The following is a 20,150-nucleotide window of genomic DNA, read 5'->3' on the forward strand; positions in this document are numbered from 1 at the left end:
CCTAAGAGCCGGAATGTAGTTCCAAGCTGATCCAGTATGATATTAGCCATTCTGATTAATGACACAAGAGTAGGCCGTGTATGCACACTATATGTCACGTGTTGCGCATACATATCATGTGACTATTTGGGGTACCTTCCTAAACTTCCATTGACAACCAAGTTATTGATATCTTAATCATAGCCATCAATTTCCATCTTTACTCTGTTATTGTTTTATTCAAATAGCCATTCCTGAATTATCATCTGGCAGTACGAGTACTAGTTACTATGCGCATCTTCCAACATAACAGCATCGTATTCATACTTCGCTGACATTTGGCCAATAATCTGATCCTAATCGAGGACAACGTCGAAGATGTCTGCCAAGGCGTGTATACTGAAGTTCACGCCCAGCCACTTGAAGTGGCGTGAGATCTGCGAAGATAGTTGGCTGTGCAGTCAGCCCGACTTCTTAGCTTGATTCCCCTCTGGCGGGATCGCAACATCGTCTTTCCTTATCACCCTGTTCAATCTGTGAGTGTGTATGATCATGTTTAGCGTATATCTCTTGACAACTAATTGACGACTTCTAGGTGAATATCGCAACCGCTAGATCTGACCTGTCGATTCATACGTTCAGACACGAATCTCCACCGAGATGGCGGACCCAGACGCACCGAAGAGAGCCCGGGAGGTCAGCAGCGAAGAGAATACCGGCAATAAGAAGAGGAGACTGGACCGATCCTCGCTGAAGAGACTGGCTCATAATGACTACACCGTGGGATGGGTTTGCGCACTGACGAAGGAGCAAACTGCGGCAACGGCAATGTTGGACGAAAGACACGATAACCTTCCCAAGCCATCAAGCGACCATAACACGTACACGCTTGGATCCATTGGTGACCACAATGTCGTTATTGCCTGTCTGCCTAAAGGCACAATCGGCACCAATGCAGCGGCGGCCGTCGCAGCTTCCATGATCGGCACTTTCCCGTCGATAAGAATCGGTCTTATGGTTGGTATCGGCGGCGGGATTTCTCCCAAGGTTAAACTTGGCGACGTTGTGGTTAGCACACCGGGAGACCAGTACACAGGGGTGGTCCAATGAGATCTCGGCAAGGCAGAAAATGACGGTGGTTTCAAACGAACCGGGGCTTTGAACAGACCGCCCAACGCTTTACTTACGGCATTGACGAAGCTAGAGAGCAAGCATGAGCTCGATGGATTAGACATAAACCAGTGCCTGGAGGATCTGAGAAGGAATTATCCGCGCTTGGCAAAGCATACCAGACGTGATTCGCTACTGAAATCTTGCTAGAGAAAGGCGCTGATCCAAACGCAACAGACGAGTATGGCCTAACTCCGTTGTCATGGGCTGCGGCGAACGGTCACGAGCTTACAGTCGGGCTCTTGCTAGAGCGCGGGGCTAATCCGAACCACGGGGATATAAGTAATAACACTCCCTTGTTCTATGCAGCGGAGAATGGTCATGAGGTGGCAGTCAGACTTTTACTCGAACGCATGGATGACAAAAACTCCAAAGACGCATCACGCGGCCGGACGCCGTTGTTTCAGGCAATAATTCGTGGCCATGAGGCCGTAGCCACTGCTTTGCTAGAAATGGGATCAGATCCAAATACAGAGGACAATGAAAGGTGAAGAAGGCATGACTAGAATTCTGTTGAAGGGTGGCGCTGATCCTAACTTCGAGGGCGCCTTTGGCATGAGCCCAATGTCAGTGGCGGCAGCAAATGGTCACGAAGGAACGGTCAAGCTCCTATTTGAGACGGGAGTGAATCCAGATGCTAGAGATAGCTCCGGATTTTGCGCATTACTAGATACGGCAGCGTATCACCATACAAGGATGGTGAAGCTATTGCTGGACTGGAATTCGGATCCGAATACCATGGACTACAAATGCCGAACGCCACTTTACTGGGCAGTATGGAACGAGAACGAGGAGATGATGGAACTATTGCTTCAAAAGGCGCTGTCGCTTCCGAATTGGAATCTGGCAAGGGATTACTATCAGATGCTGCGGAGAGAGGCTTCGCAGGAGGTGTCAGATTGTTGCTGGAGGGAGGGTCAAAATGGTCGAAGCCCACTTTCATGGGCTGGCACGGGAGGTGAGGAATTACCGAGGCGATGCAAACATGAAGAAAGAGAATATGCACAGGTTGTTAAGCTACTTTTAGAGGCAGGAGTTGAGCCTGACTCCAAAAGCAACTGTGGTCGAATTCCACTCTCATTCGCAGTAGCCTTATCATCTGACTGCGAACAAATTGTTCAGCTCTTACTGCAAAGTGGAAAAGTTGACCCTGATTCTAAGGATGATTGTGGGTGTACTCCACTTTCACGGGCCGCGGAAACCGATAATGAAGTTATTGTCAGAGTGCTGCTGGAGATGGGAGCTGATCCTGATTCCTAGGATAACCGCGGCCAAACTCCCCTTGCGTGGGCTGCTAACTCCACCGTGGCCTATAGTAGGTCAGCCAAGCTACTGCTGGACTCGGGGGCAGACCCAGACTCCAAGGACAACAACGGCCGTACTCCATTGTCATGGGCAGTTGCAAACCATGCGCCACAAATTTTTGAGTTGCTATTGAAGGGGTCTGTTCCAAAACCGTTGCTCAGGGGAAGACCTGATCCTAGCGCCAAGGATCCACGTTTGAGATTAGCGACATCGTTAAAGGATAACGAGCCTGTTCTAGGGCTGTTGCCCAACAAGAGACCTCCACCTTCCCATATCAGCACATCAACGTCCGTGCATTATACGTTTGAGCAATCTGCTTCGGTGAATCGAGCTTACAGAGGATCACCATTTCCAGAAAAAGTTCCCAGATATGTTACATTGGATGATTTGTATTCGGCGAAATCCAGGATAAAAAAGAGCTTGCGTTACATCACTCCGTGGCTGTATTACCAAATTATTGGCCTAAACGTAAGATTGTTTCATTCAATTGATCATCTAAGCAACAAGCTCGATATGCCTTGTAGAGCACTATCAGATTGAGTCATCCCTCGGGATCGAGATGCTCTCATTGACAGTTAACTTATTTCGTTGGAGGGTGGTGGCAGGCTGATTTTCGGTGTACCAACCTTTCTGTGTAGGGCACGGAACACTGGAGGTGAGATACAGAAACCCTGGGATGCCATTGATGTGCTACAGATTGGTCAAACTTCGGATGTTAAGCCTCTTTAGGCGAACTAGATCCTTCATTGAGCAATGTATATCCCCTGTGATACGTTCTTACGCCTGCCAGACTATCGTAAGCTGTGTTTACACTGGACAATTGCACTTATTTGAGTGCTGTTTTTCTAAGAAAGAGATGAACCCTTTTATTTGTCTTTATTGGCATCCAAGTGGCGGCAGACGACACCCACGGTCGATTCGGATGATCCAATTGGGTGAGTGTACATGTATTGTTGCGGTGACTTGATATCATTCAATTCCAATCATTCTGGGTAACAAGTTAACCGATAGAGAAAAGAAAACGCCAATTGTACATGCAGCAATTCCCCGTTCCCTGACTCGACTTGGCCTGACCTATAAGCAAATAACAGTTTTACGATGATATCCCACTATCAATCCAAAAAGCAGAAAAGCGTAAGTGAAAGAGATAACCTCCCATCGACGCCGGCTAAACTCGAACCATAACAAAAGAGAAAAAGTAGACTCTCATAACGGAAAGGAGACCAGAAAGGGATTACTCGGCCTTGCCCTGAGTAACCTTGGCCGCCTGAACAGCAGACATCTTCTGTGTCCAACCCTGCGTCGGCTGAGGTTTCTTGACGGTACGGAGGTCATCGGTGGAAAAACCAGAGATGCGCATGTTGTAGTTCCGTTCGAGGACGAGTTGGATGTCGCGGAGTTCGAGGGTAGAGGAGGGGCGGAGTTTGGCGAGGCGGCAGGCTGCGGTTATCACGTCGTCGACGAAGTCGTCGGCCATTTGGAGGACAAACTGTCATTCACTTAGTATACTTGTATGGTGAGGTAAAGTGGAGTAGAAAGGGTACGTACCTCTTCAGCGTCTGGTGTGAGTCCTTCACCTTCGCCTCCACCGGTGACTTGACGGACGAGAATGTCGAGCATCTTTTTGCTGAGGACGCGCTGACCCTCGCCCTCCAGGACGTAACCAGGGTGCTTCTGGATAGCGGGCTGGCCCATCATACCCATCGCTCCGTGGCTAGGGCCACCAGACAGGGTTGGTCGAGCAGGTGACATGGCGACAGGCTCTGGCGGGGGCACGTTAAGGTTTTTAGGGATAGCCATGTTAATGTTGCGGGCTGAGTTCTCAGTGGCGCGGTTGGGGATGTAGCCCTGGGTAGTTGCATTATTCGCAGCCTGGTTTGCTGTGGCGGCTGGTTGGGTCATGCTGGGTTGGGTCATGTTGCCCGCGTTATTTACGCTGCTAGGAGCGTTGGTGTTGGCGTAGGTCTGGGCTGCCTGGTTCATGGCAGCTTGGTGGGATAGAGGACGCGGTGGTACTTGTTGCTGGTTCATCGGTTGAGGGGCGGTAGTGGGAGTGGGCGTAGTTCCGTTCATGTTTGGTGGTTGGGGGTATGTCATTTGCGGTTGAGTGCCTTGCGGCGCTTGGGGTTGTGTTGGTTGTTGAGGAGGAGCAGGTGTGGTGGTAGGCGCGGCCCCTGGTGCTTGTGCAGTTGGTGGCACCTGCCCAGGCTGTGAAGCCGTTGGGGTCATGGCTACTTGCCCCGCTTGATTTCGTGCTGCATTCACAGCGGAGTTGATAGTATGAGGGGCTGGGGTAGGTGCTTGATTCATTGTTCCTGGAGCGGCGTTGACAGGGCGATTGTCACTACCAGCAGTCACTGGCGTGGCGGCCGCGGCTGGCTCTCCCGTTTGGGCAGGATGCACTTGCGCTTGAGGGACGTTTTGAACGTTTTGAACGTTTTGGACGTTTGTCCGGTTGAATTGCTGATTTTGTTGTTGCTGAGCCTTGAACCCTTCCTGTTGCTCCTTGAACTTGTTCAGAAAATCGCTTCCCTCACGGTAAAGCTTCTCCGACGCAAGCTGTCGGTTCTTGAAATCCTGCACCTCCTCCTGGCTCAGATTGCCCGCAGTCTGTCGCTGACTGAACTGCTGGCGCAGCTCAGCAATCCGTACCCGACCGAGCTCTTGTTTCTGCAGCGCGATACCGTACCGTAGCCGCGCCTCTGGCAGCCAACTCTGGATCTGCTCCTGACTGATATTCGGCGGCAAAAAGAAGTTCAAGCTGTTAACCTTCTGCTGAATCTGAGGCAAAAGCTGCCCGAAGGACTGTGGGTTTGCTGACTGAGAGCGCTGAACCGGCTGGCCCTGTGCCACCCCAGCAGCCGCCTGGTGCTGTTGCATCTGCTGTTGGCGATTTGCCTGATAGAGTCGCATGCCCTTCATTAAGGTCTGCGAAAGCTGCGCGAGTTTGAGATGCGCGGACTGGTATTCGGTACTCTGCGGATCCCGGGTGTTCAAAATCTCCCAGAAGCTGCGTACTATCTGGGTATGCTGCGCCTTTTGCTGTTCATTAAGGTGCGGCAGTTTCTGTACCTGGTCGGTCCGGATCAAATTCGAATGTTGGGGTGCGACCATCGGTTGGTTGTTCTGCGTAGGGTTGGTTTGCGGCTGAGAGCCATCCATGTTGGTCGAACTATTAATGATAAAATAGCGAGAGACAGAGGCAAGGTCGTACGTATGCTGACGGTTGATGTCTAGACGTCGGTAGGGGAGTTCGGAAGCGATAACGGGGGTTCACGAAGGAATCAACGAATGGAATCGAATAAGAAAATGCAACGAGATCGTATCGCGCACAGATAGAGCAAAGCACACCGACCGTGAGACGCGAAGCCCAAGAGTGTCGCGGATCGCAAGCAGCAGCAGTGGTCACGGAAGTGATGTTGGATCGTCAAGCGATGGCGGAGAAGAGCCTCAGGCTTGGCATCTTTCACAGTACTACAGTCTATCGTCCATTGTTGCTGTTTAATTGTTATTCTAATTATATTCACTTGTTGATTCCAAATAAGCTATATTGCTCTCGAGAATCCGTATTATTGTTCTGCATTAGGCTATTCATCCAAAAACACAAAGCTAACAAGGAAGTTGCTATATGACAACAATCTTTTGCATTTTGCCGCAAATAAGAGATCTAGCAGAGAAAAATAATATCCACTACCGGTTTCACGTGTTGACAGCATGGCTGCAGGACTGACAGAGGTTGATACCCTTTGAATATCACCAGTCCGGCGCGATATAGCCCTGTAGGCAGTGCTGCTGTGGTGCACCTTGTAGCCATCTATAGATGTTGTCAGACCATGAAGGGTCGATGTGATCATTGCGACCACCAGATGAAGTCGAAACAGTGGTCTTCGTGTAGATTAATGAGACAGTACCCTCTGCATCAAAGACCTGTTATCCCACGCACTAGACCTAATCAGCAGCAGGAGGCTAAATGGCGGAGGCGGTTGGGTAATGGCGTGTGCTGGTGAAGGTATCCCAAATAGACCAGGGTGTTTAATTCGTGGCGTCGAGGTCAGTCCAAATGTTGTTCGTAAGTATGTCCATCGCGAGCAAATGTCAGGATCACTCCATCAAGCCACCCAGGTCTCTTTCCATGCCTGTGACACGAGCCTCCATAGCCCGTTTTCTTCGTTCGAGTTCTCTGATCTCCTCCAGCTCTCGCTCAATATCATCGTCGGTAACCTCTGGAGTCACCGCTTGCGAGAGGGCAGGATTGTCGTAGTCGTCATCATCACCATAGGAGCCTCTCATCTGATCTAATTCGTCCGTGTTTCTCGCTACCCGTTCCTCCAGGTTGGCAATGGAGCCTGAGATTATCTCGTGACGGTATCGAAGGCTAGTAATCTTGTCCTGCGCACCAGCAACCGGACTAATCACGTGGTCAGATGTCAGATCAACGAGCAGGGTAGACAAAGAGTAGAGCACTTACTAGACATTGCAAAGGATCTCTGCACCTCTTAGCAGAACGTCAATGTTCACCTCACCACGAGGCCCTCTCGTTGACGTGCCAGTTGATCGTCTGATTTCTTCCATCATATCAGATCCTAGTACTCTCGCCACAGCTGACTGGTTTCGATTGTTCTTTGCAGCATAGATCCGACTAGCCATTGATTCTCTCTCCGCCTCGGGCTGAAAGGTGGTGCCCCGCCGGGTTGCTCGTCTCTGGGACGGGTTGGAGGCTTTTGCGGCTGGGTCAATCTGGAAAAGAGCGCGCTCATGAACTTCCGTGTCGCGAATCAGAGACGTAATGTCGGGAGAGCTCAGCAATGAGTTCGTGAAGATCCGTGGTGGGGGGAATCTGGGATCGTCTTTGGTTAGAATGCGACTGTAATGAACGAGGGACAACCAGATCTTACGAGAGATCAGCGATAGCATTGGAAGAGAGAGCAATCTGCTCCAGATGATTCGCAAGCAACGACATGTTGAGCTTGAAGTCTGACAGTTAATTGTATACAAGTTCCTCTATGCCGCATTATTGTTGTTTTGCCAAGAAAAGCGGGAGTTTCTGCCTGAGGCGTCGACAGTTACTGAGAGGTGGCAACGCGTAGCAACCGGAACGAGTGAAGAAGGCAAAGAGCTCACTAGCTACGGCGACTGATCTCCGGTCAAAATACCTTCTATCTAACCACTGTATTTTCTCCCACAAATTCAGAAATTATCCTGCCGCTGTCAAGGCATCTTCTGCAGCTCAGTAAGTAAGCTTCCCTCCAATGCCTGACTAAGCCCTGCTGTTCTGTCTGCGTCCATCCCAAACGCCCGTTCTTGACATCACCTCATCAACCCGTCTTCACCACCTTCTCAACTTTCCTCTTTCTTATCGTTTCCCTTTGCTTTGATTGCTTGGTTTCTTTCTGCTTCTCGTCGCCTCTTATTGAAGTCACTTCTTTTGGTGTCTTACGGACGGCGGTTGTGTTGAGATCCCTTCCTTCTTGTGCCCGATACCGCACCCATTGCTTAAACCGAGTTCGAAAGCTGGAAAGATGTCGGAGAGACGTTCCCTGAGATCAAACAGCAAGTCAGAGATACCCTGTTCCACTAACGATAATCAAGCGCATTGCAGCTCACAGTGTCCAAGTTCCAACAAGGATAAGCCCGCGCCCGCCCGCTCTACTGCTAACAAGTCCAAATCTGCTGCTCCTTCCAAGAAGGCCGGATCGACGAATAGCTCCGCAGACTCCAACATGGGGAAGGGCGATCAGCGACAGGCCAACGGCTCGGATCCGACGAAGAATGGTGCGAAGGGTTCTGAGGACGTCGAGATGGGAGAGGATACGGCAGGTGGGCCTACATCCTCAATCAACACCAGGAAGGAGCGGGAAGGTGACGAGATGACTGTTGTAGTGCCCCCTACCAAGGGTTCGAGGTTATCCGGCGGTCAAGGTCCGGACAAGGAGGGTGATGTTGCGATGGACGAGGGCGATGAGTCCAAGTCCGAGCCTAAGGTTGACCCCAAGGTCAAGGCCATCCAGGGTTAGTCTATTCGCACTGTCCTATTCCTGTTTTTATCTTGGAGCAAGAAGAAAAAGATGGCTAATATTGCACAAAACTATTGTTCTATACAACAGACATCAAGACCAACTTCGCCCTCCTCGAGCGTGCCGTCACCCAATTCGACCCCAGATTTACACTCCGCGTTTTGCGATCGATATCCTCGATGCGCAAACATATCACGGCCGATGTGATTTCAGAAGTTATAGTGGAGACCTACCCGCCATCGAGTCTCACGGCTTCGTTCTTGCTTGACGCCATCGATCGACCTGGTGCCATTGAAAGCGCTGTGGCTAGTTCGGATATGGAAGTTGACTCGGAAAAGAACAAGTCTTCTCCCAAGGAGATCTTGCCAGAGGTGGACACGTACTTGTCCATCCTTGCCCAGATCTATCTGTATGACAAGAAAGACGTCCAAAAGGGTGCCAAGTTTTCGACAGAGTTGATCGAGCGTATGCGGACACTGAACCGCCGCACTCTTGACTCGCTCGCTGCTCGCGTTTACTTCTACTACTCCCTTTTCTTCGAGCAAATCGCCCCTCTTCCCCCGTCTCCTGCGGCCACGGTCACGTCCATCCGCCAGCCTCTGCTGGCAGCGCTCAGGACTGCTGTTCTTCGAAAGGATGCCGACACCCAGGCGACGGTGATGACGCTGCTGCTGCGCAACTACCTGTCGACATCTCACATTTCGCAGGCTGACTTGCTCATCTCGCACAACCAATTCCCCGCTTCCGCATCCAACAACCAGATTGCTCGGTATCTATACTACCTGGGCCGTATTCGCGCTATTCAACTGCAGTACACTGACGCCCACGACAACTTGATCGGAGCCACCCGGAAATCGCCTACAAGCAATATTGCGCGTGGATTTTACCAAGCATCGCACAAGCTCTTGGTAGTCGTCGAACTGCTGATGGGTGATATCCCTGACCGCGCAATTTTCCGACAACCCGCACTTGAGCGTGCCATGCACCCGTACTTCCTCCTTTCTCAGTCAGTGAGTGTGGGTGATTTGGATGGATTCTTGAACATTGTAAACACACACACCGCTACGTTCAGAAAGGATGGCACGTATACCCTCATTCTCCGTTTGAGACAGAACGTCATCAAAACGGGTATCCGGATGATGTCGTTGTCCTACTCTCGCATCTCCTTGCGGGACATCTGTCTCCGTTTGGGCCTGGATAGCGAAGAGTCGGCGGAGTACATTGTTGCCAAGGCGATTCGGGACGGTGTCATCGAGGCCAGTCTCGACCACGAGAGTGGTTACATGAAGAGCAAGGAAGTTGGAGACATCTACGCCACCAGAGAGCCTGGTGAGGTGTTCGACGAGCGTATCCGGGCATGCTTGGCTCTCCACGACGAGAGCGTCAAAGTAAGCTTCTGGCAATGATTATACCTTGGTTATTTACAGTGACTAACCCATTTTCCCTTCGAATAGGCTATGAGGTTCCCTATGAACCAGCACCGTCTTGAGCTGAAGAGCGCGCAGGAAGCCCGGGAACGTGAGCGTGAGTTGGCCAAGGAAATTCAGGAAGGAGACATGGATGATGAGGATGCTGGTGGAGACTTCGACGCGATTTAATGATCTAGGAAGTGGAGGATATAATCATTACGGTCCGCTTTTATCAATGGGCAGGATTGTCTGCAGTTCGGTGTGTACGATGGGGGGGAATGGGCAGGCTTGAGCTCATTAGCGTCGTTGGCATGACAATTTATTTATTGAACATTTCTTTTTCTCTCTGTTTAGACCCCGTAGTCTATTTAAATGTATCCTTAACCGTATTCTGTCCATTTCGTACGGGCATTGCTTGTACTATGTAGAGCTTGTGGGAAGATATCTCCGCAGAGCCTCCGTGCCGGTCCGATGCCACCGCCGCGATTTTCGAATTCTTCCGCCGGTTTAGGATTTCCCGCACCAGCACGCAACCGGTCTCAGCTATCAATCCCTAGCGTGTTCAATTGTTGAATACTGATATTTACAGTTATTACTCAATTCTCATGTCTTCCATGACCTGAACTGTCTTACCCCTCTTACTATGAAAGTTCGAACCGCCCCGGCCTCCGGGCTGGTCCTCTCATCACGAGCTGCACTCTCGACCTCGATATGTTGGCAATGCCTCCGCAATGACCTCTCGAACCAAATCCAACTGCAGTCCCGGAATTACCATCCCTCGAGGCGGAAAGATGCACCCCCATTCGGCGCCGCCGTGTCCGCTGCTCAGACAATCTTCAAGGGCCTGCCCAAGGCACCGCCAGGCATTTCGGTAGACCCGTTAAGAATTGTGGGCAAGGAGCTCAAGTTTCTCACCAAGAACATCCGGCAATTACTGGGCTCAGGGCATCCTACACTCGACAAGGTCGCCAAGTACTATACCCGGAGCGAAGGCAAGCACATGCGGCCCATGTTGGTCCTGCTCATGTCCCAGGCAATTGCGCTAGCTCCACGACTTTCTGCGAATTCAAATGCGCCGTCAGTCGATGATTCGATTACCTCGTCCGAAGTGTTGTCTGATTTGAATCCGGATACGAACCCGCTCGTGGCTCGGTCTGCCGAGGCCAAGTACGACTTTGAAGGCGATGAGAACATCCTCCCGTCTCAGCGGCGGTTGGCTGAGATTACCGAATTAATTCACACGGCCTCGCTCCTCCACGACGACGTCATTGACAACGCAGTTACCCGCCGGGGATCCAACTCCGCAAATACTCAGTTTGGAAACAAGATGGCGGTTTTGGCTGGTGACTTCTTGCTGGGACGTGCCTCGGTTGCGTTGGCACGTCTGCGCGACCCTGAGGTCACGGAATTGATGGGTACCGTGATTGCCAACCTTGTTGAGGGCGAGTTCATGCAATTGAAGAACACGGCCGAGGACGAGAAGAACCCCGTTTTCACCGACGAGACCATCTCCTACTACCTGCAAAAGACATACCTGAAGACGGCCAGTTTGATTAGCAAGTCGTGCCGCTCGACGGCGGTGCTCAGCCAGAGTGCCCCTGAGGTGATTGAGGCTGCCTACTCTTACGGTCGTAACCTGGGTCTGGCATTCCAGCTTGTGGATGACATGCTGGACTACACTGTGACTGAGGTGGAGTTGGGCAAGCCCGCCGGTGCGGATCTGGAATTGGGACTTGCAACTGCTCCCCTTTTGTTTGCATGGAAGCAGAACCCTGAGCTTGGTCCATTGGTTGGCCGGAAATTCTCCCAGGAGGGAGATGTGCAAAGAGTAAGTTTTGAAATTGCCTTGAACACCTAAAGTTTGGTACTAATTGTAATTTGTAGGCCCGTGAAATCGTCCACAAGAGCGACGGTGTCGAGCAGACCCGTGCCCTTGCCCGGGAATACGCCAACAACGCCATCGCTGCCATCAGCGACCTCCCTGACAGTGCAGCCAGGTCTGGCTTGATCGAGATGTGCGAGAAGACCATGAAGCGACGGAAGTAGAGGAACTGCCATCACCATCCATTTTATACACGAAAAAGCGCCGTTCATATAGGCGTTGTTGTTTTGGAATATCCCTTGTACTATTATGCCTCATGTGTATGTTTTTATGTTTTATTGATTGCTGTATGTGAAAAGAAAAGTATCGGGTCTTTCTGTGATATGGGAATAGATCTAGATAGAACGGTGTACCGGGATGCTTCATACAGGATGTTCATATGTCATATGCACTTTCTGATAGTTAAGATTTAGCCCTGCTGACATAAACTAACTTTGTACCTGCAATTGGATACGACTGTGGTACCAGGGTTATAATCTACTGGCAACTGGAGTGTTTCATAGAGATGAAGCTCAATACTACTGCTACATACTGCTACTGTACTGTACTTCCGAGGCCTCCGCTGTACTGAACCGTACTAATATTGTATCTAATACCAGCGGAAGTACCCGTGACTCCCGGACCAACAATGATCCCCTCCCGATGCCGTCATGCAGAGGGCCTGAGGTCCCTGATTGGCCCGCGGGCGGTTTACGTCCTTACCTCGTATGGATACTCCCATGCGTTCATCGCCTCGCTCGGCCTGTTCGGCGAAACGACACCTTTACTTGTACACTTTATCCATCTCTATCTGCTCAGGTATTGGTGAGTTAAGTGTCACACATACTACGAAACAAGCAAGCAGCATCGCTGTTTCTATGATGATGGAGCTTTCGTTGCTGCTTCTTTAATCCACTTGGTCCCGATGGGTTCAGTCGGCAGCTTTCTCTTCGTATACCTCCTCGGCGGACTCACCTTCTTCCCTCTAGTCCTGTCGCTGGTCTTCCTGTTTATCTACCTCTCCCTCCCGGATACTCCGACTTCACCATCTCACAAGCAACAGAAACAACAACCGCAATGCGAACAAGCGCGAGATCGAGACCTCCTCCACCGCCCTACCGATGACCAAGACAGCCTCAAGTCCGGGACGGATGCACTGGCCGAGGAGTTCCATCGAACACATGAATCAGATGTCGCGGCTGGTTACTTTGCCGTTTGTCGCGAGTATGTCCCCGGTGGAGTCAATGGGAAACCGCCAGAGCGGACTACACCGGCTGGGGAGGTGATCGCCGCGGAGAGTCCCAGCGTCTATCAGACTATGTACCGGAGTTTGTTTGATAGAAAGCAGACACCGAGTATCGAGCCGGCAAAGACGACTGGGAAGAGTGGGAAGAGGGCTAGGAATGTGTTTTATATTGTTCTTCGGTATACCTCCCTTCGTCGCTCGTCTATGTACCCCGCAGGGACGCTAATTGTATACTACTCCGGAATAGGCATGGCCATCTTATGCTTTATGATGATGCGAACCAAGTCGAAGTGCGGTATGTGATTTCGCTTGCTCACCACGATGTGAGCATCTGCGGCGGTGAGAAAGAGGAGAAGATCCCCGAAGGCGAGCTCTGGCTGAAGAGAAATGCTGTCTGTCTCTCGCGACGACTGGAATCCCTTGGTGATCTGGGTGGTCCGACGCCTCCGTTCTATTTATTCTCGGAGAATCTGTCGGAAAAGGAGGACTTCTACTTTGCCTTGCTTCAGAACCAGGCAAAGATGTGGGATCCGGATAGTAGGCCACCCAAGTGCCAGCAATTCGATACCAGGCATATTGTCACACTCGTCCAGCGGTTGCATTCCTCAGAGGAGCAGTTGCAAACCAGATGGATCAACGCAGTGCTTGGTAGGCTGTTCCTTGCCTTGTACAAAACGCCAGAGATGGAGGAATTTGTACGGGGAAAGATAACCAAGAAGATCTCTCGGGTCAACAAACCCAACTTCATCAGCAAGATCGGCTTGCGGAAGATCGATATGGGCGAAGGGGCCCCGTTTATCACTAACCCAAGACTCAAGGATCTTACCGTCGATGGTAACTGCTGCGTCGAAACAGATCTTCAATATACCGGCAACTTCCGGGTCGAAATCTCCGCCACGGTGCGCATCGACTTGGGACCCCGTTTCAAGGCTAGGGAAGTCGACATCGTTCTGGCTATAGTATTGAAAAAGCTCGAGGGTCACCTGTTGCTTCGCTTCAAGCCCCCTCCCAGCAATCGAATGTGGATGTCGTTCGAAAGTATGCCGAACATGGTGATGGATATTGAGCCTGTTGTCAGCTCAAAGCAAATAACGTACGGCATTATCCTCCGCACTATCGAGAGCAGGATCCGGGAGGTCATTGCCGAAAGTGTTGTTTTACCGTTCTGGGATGATGTTCCCTTCCTCGACACCTTTTCTCAGCCGTTCCGTGGAGGAATCTGGGAGCGAGAAATCCCGAAACATGACCCGAATGCAGTTATTCCAGACGAATCTCAGAAGCAAGAAGGCAACAAGGATGAATCGTTGAACGTGCTCAAATCGAAAGATGACCGTACAATGAGTATGCCGGTACTCTCCGAACCTGTTCCTGCGGCTGTGAAATCCCGCAAAAGCTCCAAGTCATCTATCCCGGAGGACCCAAATAGCCCGACTGCATCCTCGTCTGGTGTTGACAAGCTGGCTCCATTGCCACGAGCGATTCGGTCTCAGACGTTTTCCAACGCTGCTGATCCCGTGGTTACGGCCGACAATGCGAAAATCGACAAAGTTAATGACGGTAAGAGCGAGGAGAAGAGTAGCGCTACCAGTGCTATGATCGAGATTTCCAACCGTTCTCCACCTAGTTCGCCAGACAAAACAGCCGCCAGTACCCCGGCTACGGAGAGTCTGGTTCCCCCGGAGGTGCCGTCGACTCTGCCCCCGAGTCGCGAACCATCTATTTTGGAGTCCCTCGATGGTGTTGGCGAGCTTAGCAGTGAATCGCGCCCTCCATCTTCACATCGACCAAACAGCTCGTCCGTCAACCTAACAAACGTTGCTCGCACCTCGACTACATCAGTAGGAACTACCACGTCAATAGGCAGCACGAAGACAAAACGACGCGGCACGTTCGATAGCCTCACCAAAACCATGACACCTTCTGAAGACAGTAAATCGCAAGCCTCTATCACATTTGGGCAAGCGACTGCCGTGGCGAAGAAATGGGGACTGAATATGCTTGGCAGAGGAGAGCAGAATGCCGGACAGGATGCCCCTCGGCCTGCCGGTACCCCAGAAGAGCCGATTGGACGTGGCCATCCTCTCCCTCCTCCGGGAACACCGCTTCCACACCCGGACAGGTATGGTGGCTTCAAAAGGAACTCCGTTTCGACTAAACGGAAGCCCCTTCCACCTTCACTGCCGGAACGTGAGGGAAATAAGAGACCGGTCCCAAAACCACCACTTCCCAGACGGAGGCCTGTGTCGAGCTCTGAGGAATCTGTTGATCAGTCGGAGGACTTGTTGGTGATCGAAGCACCTCTTGATTCGGGGCCGGACAGTCCGGCTGCTGACCTTGATCCAAGCAAGGGGTTGTTGGGCCAGGGTGCAGAACAGGCTGTCGAAGATGAGCCGTCCGAGTCTCCGGTTGAGAGCCAGGATATTCCCAGCCAGGCAAATGAGAGTCCGAAGAGCCAGGAGGCTAGTCAAAATACTCCACCTGCGGCTCGACCGTCTACACCTCATGGGATGGAGATATTATCGGCGACGGATGGCTTTTTCCCATAGGCAGTATTGGACTGGATTGTATGAGAAGTGACAACATTATCGACCTTGTGATAGCTCTGCAGTGCAGGCATTTGTGTACTTTGAGCGGGCGTTTTGAGTTACATATATATGGCAATCATGATAATTGGCGTATTGGTTATATATGTACTTGTAAAGCTGGACTACGTGGGAGCTTCAATCATGCTTAAATCCGAAGTATAATTACCCAATCCTCACCCTAATCGTATCTATACCATACCGGAGGTGTATGCTCTCCGGTTCAATATCGCGACCTTGAGTGTAGCTTACAATTCCAGTGACAGCCATAATTGTAGCCTCCAATACCAGGGGTATATTGCCCGAACCATGTTTGCCTCCAGAAGACCCTGTACCCGACTGGGGATTGGGCAGGGTTGCCACGCGTTGTTGCGCCAAGCGCGAGGGAGCAAGCAGTACGTACTCCGCAGGCGTCAACGTTCTTCAACGTCATTTCTCCAACACTTTTCTTTTCTCTTCATACCCTGTTGAGTGTTCTGTTCTGTTCTGTTAATTCTCTGTTTAGAGCTTCTGTTGCGTCAGCGCTCTCCGTGGCCGCTCGGGATTCGGGCCCACCAGCTAGCTACTATTATTACAACTGCTCCCCGTACTCCGCTCCGTCTTCTACTCCCCTGAGCCTCCACGACACTGACGAATCGCATCACCAAAATGAGTCGGTATGTTGTTATTATATTCCGATGGAGAGAGAGGAAGAGAAGAGGGAGCATATGAGCTAACTTGTGGCCAGCACGGAGGCGGATTTGGCGATTAACATCCGCAAAGCTACCAGTATTGGTGAGTAGCGTGACCACTGCTGTTATATTGTCAGGTTTTAGATGGATTGAAGCTAATATTTGTAATTATAGAGGAAACCGCTCCTAAACGTACGAACTCCTTGTCGTTATCCTCCGAACTCCGCTGATTCGTCTAGGGAAACATGTCCGCAGTTGCATCGTTTACACATGGGACCACAAGTCGTCGGCGGCCTTTTGGGCTGGTATGAAAGTGTACGTGGCGGTATAATAATTATGGTGTTGGGGGACGTGGGCTAACGACTGCTGTCACCTCGAACAGACAACCTGTCCTCGCCGACGAAGTCCAGACGTTCAAGGCCCTCATCACGATACACAAGGTTCTGCAGGAAGGACACCCGATTGTGGTCCGCGAAGCACAACAACATGTGAACTGGGTGGACAGCTTGATGCGCGGTGTTGCCGGCGAGGGAATCCGCGGATACGGACCCATCATCCGGGAATATGTGTTCTTCCTCGAGTCGAAACTGAACTTCCACCGGGACCACCCTGAGTTCAACGGTCTGTTCGAGTACGAGGAGTATATCAGTTTGAAGTCGATCAACGATCCGAACGAGGGTTATGAGACGATTAACGATCTCATGAACCTGCAGGATCAGATCGATGCGTTCCAGAAGCTGGTTTTCTCGCATTTCCTGTCCGGGACGAACAATGAGTGTCGGATTTCGGCGCTGGTGCCGCTTGTGCAAGAGAGTTATGGTATTTACAAGTTTATTACTAGTATGTTGAGGGCTATGCATACTACTACTGGGGATGATGAGGCGCTGGAGCCGCTTCGGGGTCGATACAACTCGCAGCACTATCGCCTTGTTCGGTTTTACTACGAGTGCTCGAACCTGCGCTACCTTACCAGTCTTATTACCATCCCGAAGTTGCCTCAAGACCCACCGAACCTCCTGGCCGAGGACGATGACCGGCCAGCTCTACCCAGGAGACCGGCAAGGGAGGTGGAACGGGAGCCAACGCCGCCACCGAAGCCGCGCGCCGTCGAGCCCGAGCCCATCAACGACTTCTGGAGCACCGAAGCCAAGCGTCAACAGGAGGAGTACGAGGCAGAGCAGGCGCGTCTTCAGCAGCAGTGGGAGGACCAACAACGACAGCAGCTCCTCATGCAGCAACAAGCACAGCGCGATTTTGAGGAACAACAGCGTCTACAGGCGGAGCAAGCGCGTCTGGCCCAGGAGCAGCTCATGCAGCAGCAGTACCAGTCGCATACACAGGGTCGCCTGGCCGAGCTTGAACGCGAGAACCTCAACGCCCGCGCACAGTTTGAGCGGGACCAGCTCATGTTGCAGGAGTACGACCGTCGCGTGAAGGATCTGGAAGAGCAGATGAACCAGCTCATAACGAACACGAACATGCAGAACACCTCGCGCGACGAGCAGATCAGGTCCTTGCAGGAGCAGGTCAACACATGGCGAGCCAAGTATGAAGCTTTGGCTAAGCTGTACTCTCAGCTCCGTCACGAGCACTTGGATCTCCTGCAGACAACCAAGAGTCTCAAGATCAAGGCCGCCTCGGCGCAGGAGGCGATCGACCGCCGGGAGAAGTTGGAACGCGAGCTCAAGACGAAGAACCTGGAGTTGGCTGATATGATTCGTGAGCGTGACCGTGCCTTGCACGACCGGGACCGTCTTACTGGGACGAACAAGGAGGAGTTGGAGAAGGTCAAGCGGGAGCTGCGGTTCGCTATTGACCGGGCAGAGAATGCTGAGCGGTCGAAGGGCACTGAGATCTCGTCTCTGTTGTCCAAGTACAACCGTGAGATGGCTGATCTGGAGGAAGCCTTGCGGAACAAGTCTCGTGCTATTGATGAGGACTCGTCCAAGATTGGTGATCGTCAGCGCGAACATGACCTTGCTCTTCAAGAGAAGGATGAGGAGATTGAGGTGTACAAATCTGGAATGGAGCAGGCTCTCATAGAGTTGGAGGAGGCGAAGATGGTACGTACATTCATATTACTGGGAAATGATTCAGCTACTAACCTCTGCAGAGCCAAGGTGATACCGACACAGCGTTGGATACGCAGATCGACCACGTTCTGCATGGGGCCGTCTCGAAGATCAACGACATCATCGACTCTGTTCTTCAAATGGGTGTGCAGCGTGTGGACGATGCTCTGTACGAGTTGGACTCCTCTATGCAGGCCGGTAACCAGAACGCGTCTCCTCCGTACGTGCTGTCGCAAATCGAAAAGGCCTCTGCCTCTGCAACCGAGTTCTCGACGGCGTTCAACAACTTCATCGCGGACGGTCCGAACAGCCCACACGCTGAGATAATTCGCACCGTCTCCGATTTCTCGGGCTCGGTTGCCGACGTGTTGAGCAACACCAAGGGTCTGACGCGCCTGGCCAATGACGACAAGAGCGCCGACCAGCTCACCAACGGCGCCCGCAAGTCCGCCCAAGCGACCGTGCGGTTCTTCCGCGGTCTCCAGTCCTTCCGTCTGGAGGGCCTGGACGCCCTGAAGAAGACGGACGTGGTGATCAACAACAACCTCGAAGTCCAGCGTGACCTGCAGTCCCTATCCAAGCTGGTCGACGCCTTCGCCCCCAAGAGCAGCAAGATCAGCACCAGCGGCGACCTGGGCGACCTGGTCGACCAGGAACTCAACAAGGCCGCGGACGCGATCGAAGCCGCCGCAGAGCGTCTCGCCAAGATGAAGAAGAAGCCCCGCGAGGGCTTCTCAACCTACGAGCTACGCATCAACGACTCGATCCTAGAAGCCGCAATCGCAGTCACAACCGCCATCGCCGAGCTCATCAAAGCCGCCACAGCAACACAGCAAGAAATCGTCCGTGAAGGCCGCGGAAGCTCCTCCAAGACAGCCTTCTACAAGAAAAACAACCGCTGGACGGAAGGTCTCATCTCCGCCGCCAAAGCCGTCGCATCCTCAACAAACACCCTCATCGAGACGGCCGACGGCGTCATCTCAGGCCGCAACTCCCCCGAACAACTCATTGTGGCTAGTAACGATGTCGCCGCTAGTACAGCGCAGCTGGTCGCAGCCAGTCGTGTCAAGGCTAGCTTCATGAGCAAGACGCAGGATCGGCTGGAGGGCGCTAGTAAGGCTGTTGGTGTCGCATGTCGCAAGCTGGTGAGACAGGTGCAGGATATCATCTCAGAGCGGAACAGGGATGAGACGGAGACGGTGGATTATTCGAAGCTTAGCTCGCATGAGTTCAAGGTGCGGGAGATGGAGCAGCAGGTATGTTTCTTTTCCCCTTTTTCTTTCTTCTCTTCTTTCTTTTGCAAAGATAGATGCCTTTATTGTCTTAATTCTCCGAGACACATGCTAACATTACCGCGTTACAGGTTGAAATCCTACAGCTGGAGAATGGTCTGTCTCGGGCTAGACAACGTCTGGGTGAGATGCGGAAGATTTCGTACCAGGAGGATTAGTTCAGGTGTATACAGATGTGGTGGACCTTTGCTTTTTCGTTTGCTCGTTTTGACTCGTTTGCAGGATTTCTCCTATCTTTCGTTTCTTTTCCGTTCCTCTTTCCCCGATTACTTCCGTTTGTTTGGCTTGGATATACCAGTAGATACAATATCGATACATATTATTAAATTCGTTATGCTGTCTGTATGTTGGTTGGGTGAACCGTGGAGCTGTTGGGCTGTCATGTAATCTTCCGCTGATCGACGACGGCGATCCCTGTTTGCTTTTCCTTCAAACATTTGACTTTCTTTGTCTAATTCTCTTGAACTTCCATTTCCGTCGAATAATGTGATCCTCGGTTGTATTGGTCATGTCATTGCTTTTTTTTTTTTTTTTTTTTTTTTTTTTTTT

The 20,150-nt window shown here is 51.6% G+C and overlaps 7 protein-coding genes across 7 annotated transcripts; 5 read left to right on the top strand and 2 right to left on the bottom strand.

The window, feature by feature from the left end:
- Window positions 1-152: 152 nt before the first annotated feature.
- ASPGLDRAFT_298995 (uncharacterized protein) lies at window positions 153-1,458 on the top strand. The gene is made up of 3 exons (XM_022543899.1): window positions 153-515; window positions 575-1,273; window positions 1,327-1,458. The coding sequence occupies exon 2, from the start codon at window positions 640-642 to the stop codon at window positions 1,087-1,089; it is 450 nt and encodes a 149-aa protein (XP_022400875.1). The 5' UTR covers window positions 153-515; window positions 575-639; the 3' UTR covers window positions 1,090-1,273; window positions 1,327-1,458.
- A 129-nt stretch (window positions 1,459-1,587) lies between these two features.
- Window positions 1,588-2,317, top strand: ASPGLDRAFT_46995 (ankyrin repeat domain-containing protein; the record flags this gene model as incomplete). The annotated part of the gene is made up of 3 exons (XM_022546571.1): window positions 1,588-1,636; window positions 1,693-2,107; window positions 2,177-2,317. Coding segments are annotated over exons 2-3 (533 nt in total), but the record flags the coding sequence as incomplete, so codon positions are not given.
- Window positions 2,318-3,312: 995 nt separating this feature from the next.
- On the bottom strand, window positions 3,313-5,854 carry ASPGLDRAFT_149326 (putative transcription initiation factor TFIID subunit 12). The gene is made up of 2 exons (XM_022542021.1): window positions 4,003-5,854; window positions 3,313-3,943 (listed from the first exon to the last, which is right to left on the bottom strand). The coding sequence occupies exons 1-2, from the start codon at window positions 5,614-5,616 to the stop codon at window positions 3,689-3,691; spliced, it is 1,869 nt and encodes a 622-aa protein (XP_022400877.1). The 5' UTR covers window positions 5,617-5,854; the 3' UTR covers window positions 3,313-3,688.
- A 701-nt stretch (window positions 5,855-6,555) lies between these two features.
- Window positions 6,556-7,414, bottom strand: ASPGLDRAFT_126142 (uncharacterized protein; the record flags this gene model as incomplete). The annotated part of the gene is made up of 3 exons (XM_022540631.1): window positions 6,556-6,862; window positions 6,923-7,291; window positions 7,350-7,414. The coding sequence occupies 3 exons, from the start codon at window positions 7,412-7,414 to the stop codon at window positions 6,556-6,558; spliced, it is 741 nt and encodes a 246-aa protein (XP_022400878.1).
- Window positions 7,415-7,973: 559 nt separating this feature from the next.
- ASPGLDRAFT_66460 (uncharacterized protein) lies at window positions 7,974-11,923 on the top strand (the record flags this gene model as incomplete). Its single annotated transcript, XM_022549019.1, has 5 exons — window positions 7,974-8,463; window positions 8,559-9,856; window positions 9,923-10,043; window positions 10,528-11,705; window positions 11,762-11,923. The coding sequence occupies 5 exons, from the start codon at window positions 7,974-7,976 to the stop codon at window positions 11,921-11,923; spliced, it is 3,249 nt and encodes a 1,082-aa protein (XP_022400879.1).
- A 740-nt stretch (window positions 11,924-12,663) lies between these two features.
- Window positions 12,664-15,530, top strand: ASPGLDRAFT_125931 (uncharacterized protein; the record flags this gene model as incomplete). Its single annotated transcript, XM_022540605.1, has 2 exons — window positions 12,664-13,163; window positions 13,232-15,530. 2 exons carry the CDS (start codon window positions 12,664-12,666, stop codon window positions 15,528-15,530), a joined length of 2,799 nt encoding a protein of 932 aa, XP_022400880.1.
- Window positions 15,531-16,016: 486 nt separating this feature from the next.
- On the top strand, window positions 16,017-20,111 carry ASPGLDRAFT_74309 (putative cytoskeleton assembly control protein Sla2). Its single transcript, XM_022549729.1, has 7 exons — window positions 16,017-16,222; window positions 16,294-16,340; window positions 16,412-16,429; window positions 16,477-16,552; window positions 16,620-18,300; window positions 18,351-19,565; window positions 19,673-20,111. The coding sequence occupies exons 1-7, from the start codon at window positions 16,215-16,217 to the stop codon at window positions 19,757-19,759; spliced, it is 3,132 nt and encodes a 1,043-aa protein (XP_022400881.1). The 5' UTR covers window positions 16,017-16,214; the 3' UTR covers window positions 19,760-20,111.
- Window positions 20,112-20,150: the final 39 nt, after the last annotated feature.

Source organism: Aspergillus glaucus, assembly GCF_001890805.1.
Source record: "Aspergillus glaucus CBS 516.65 unplaced genomic scaffold ASPGLscaffold_10, whole genome shotgun sequence".
NCBI lineage: Eukaryota > Fungi > Ascomycota > Eurotiomycetes > Eurotiales > Aspergillaceae > Aspergillus > Aspergillus glaucus.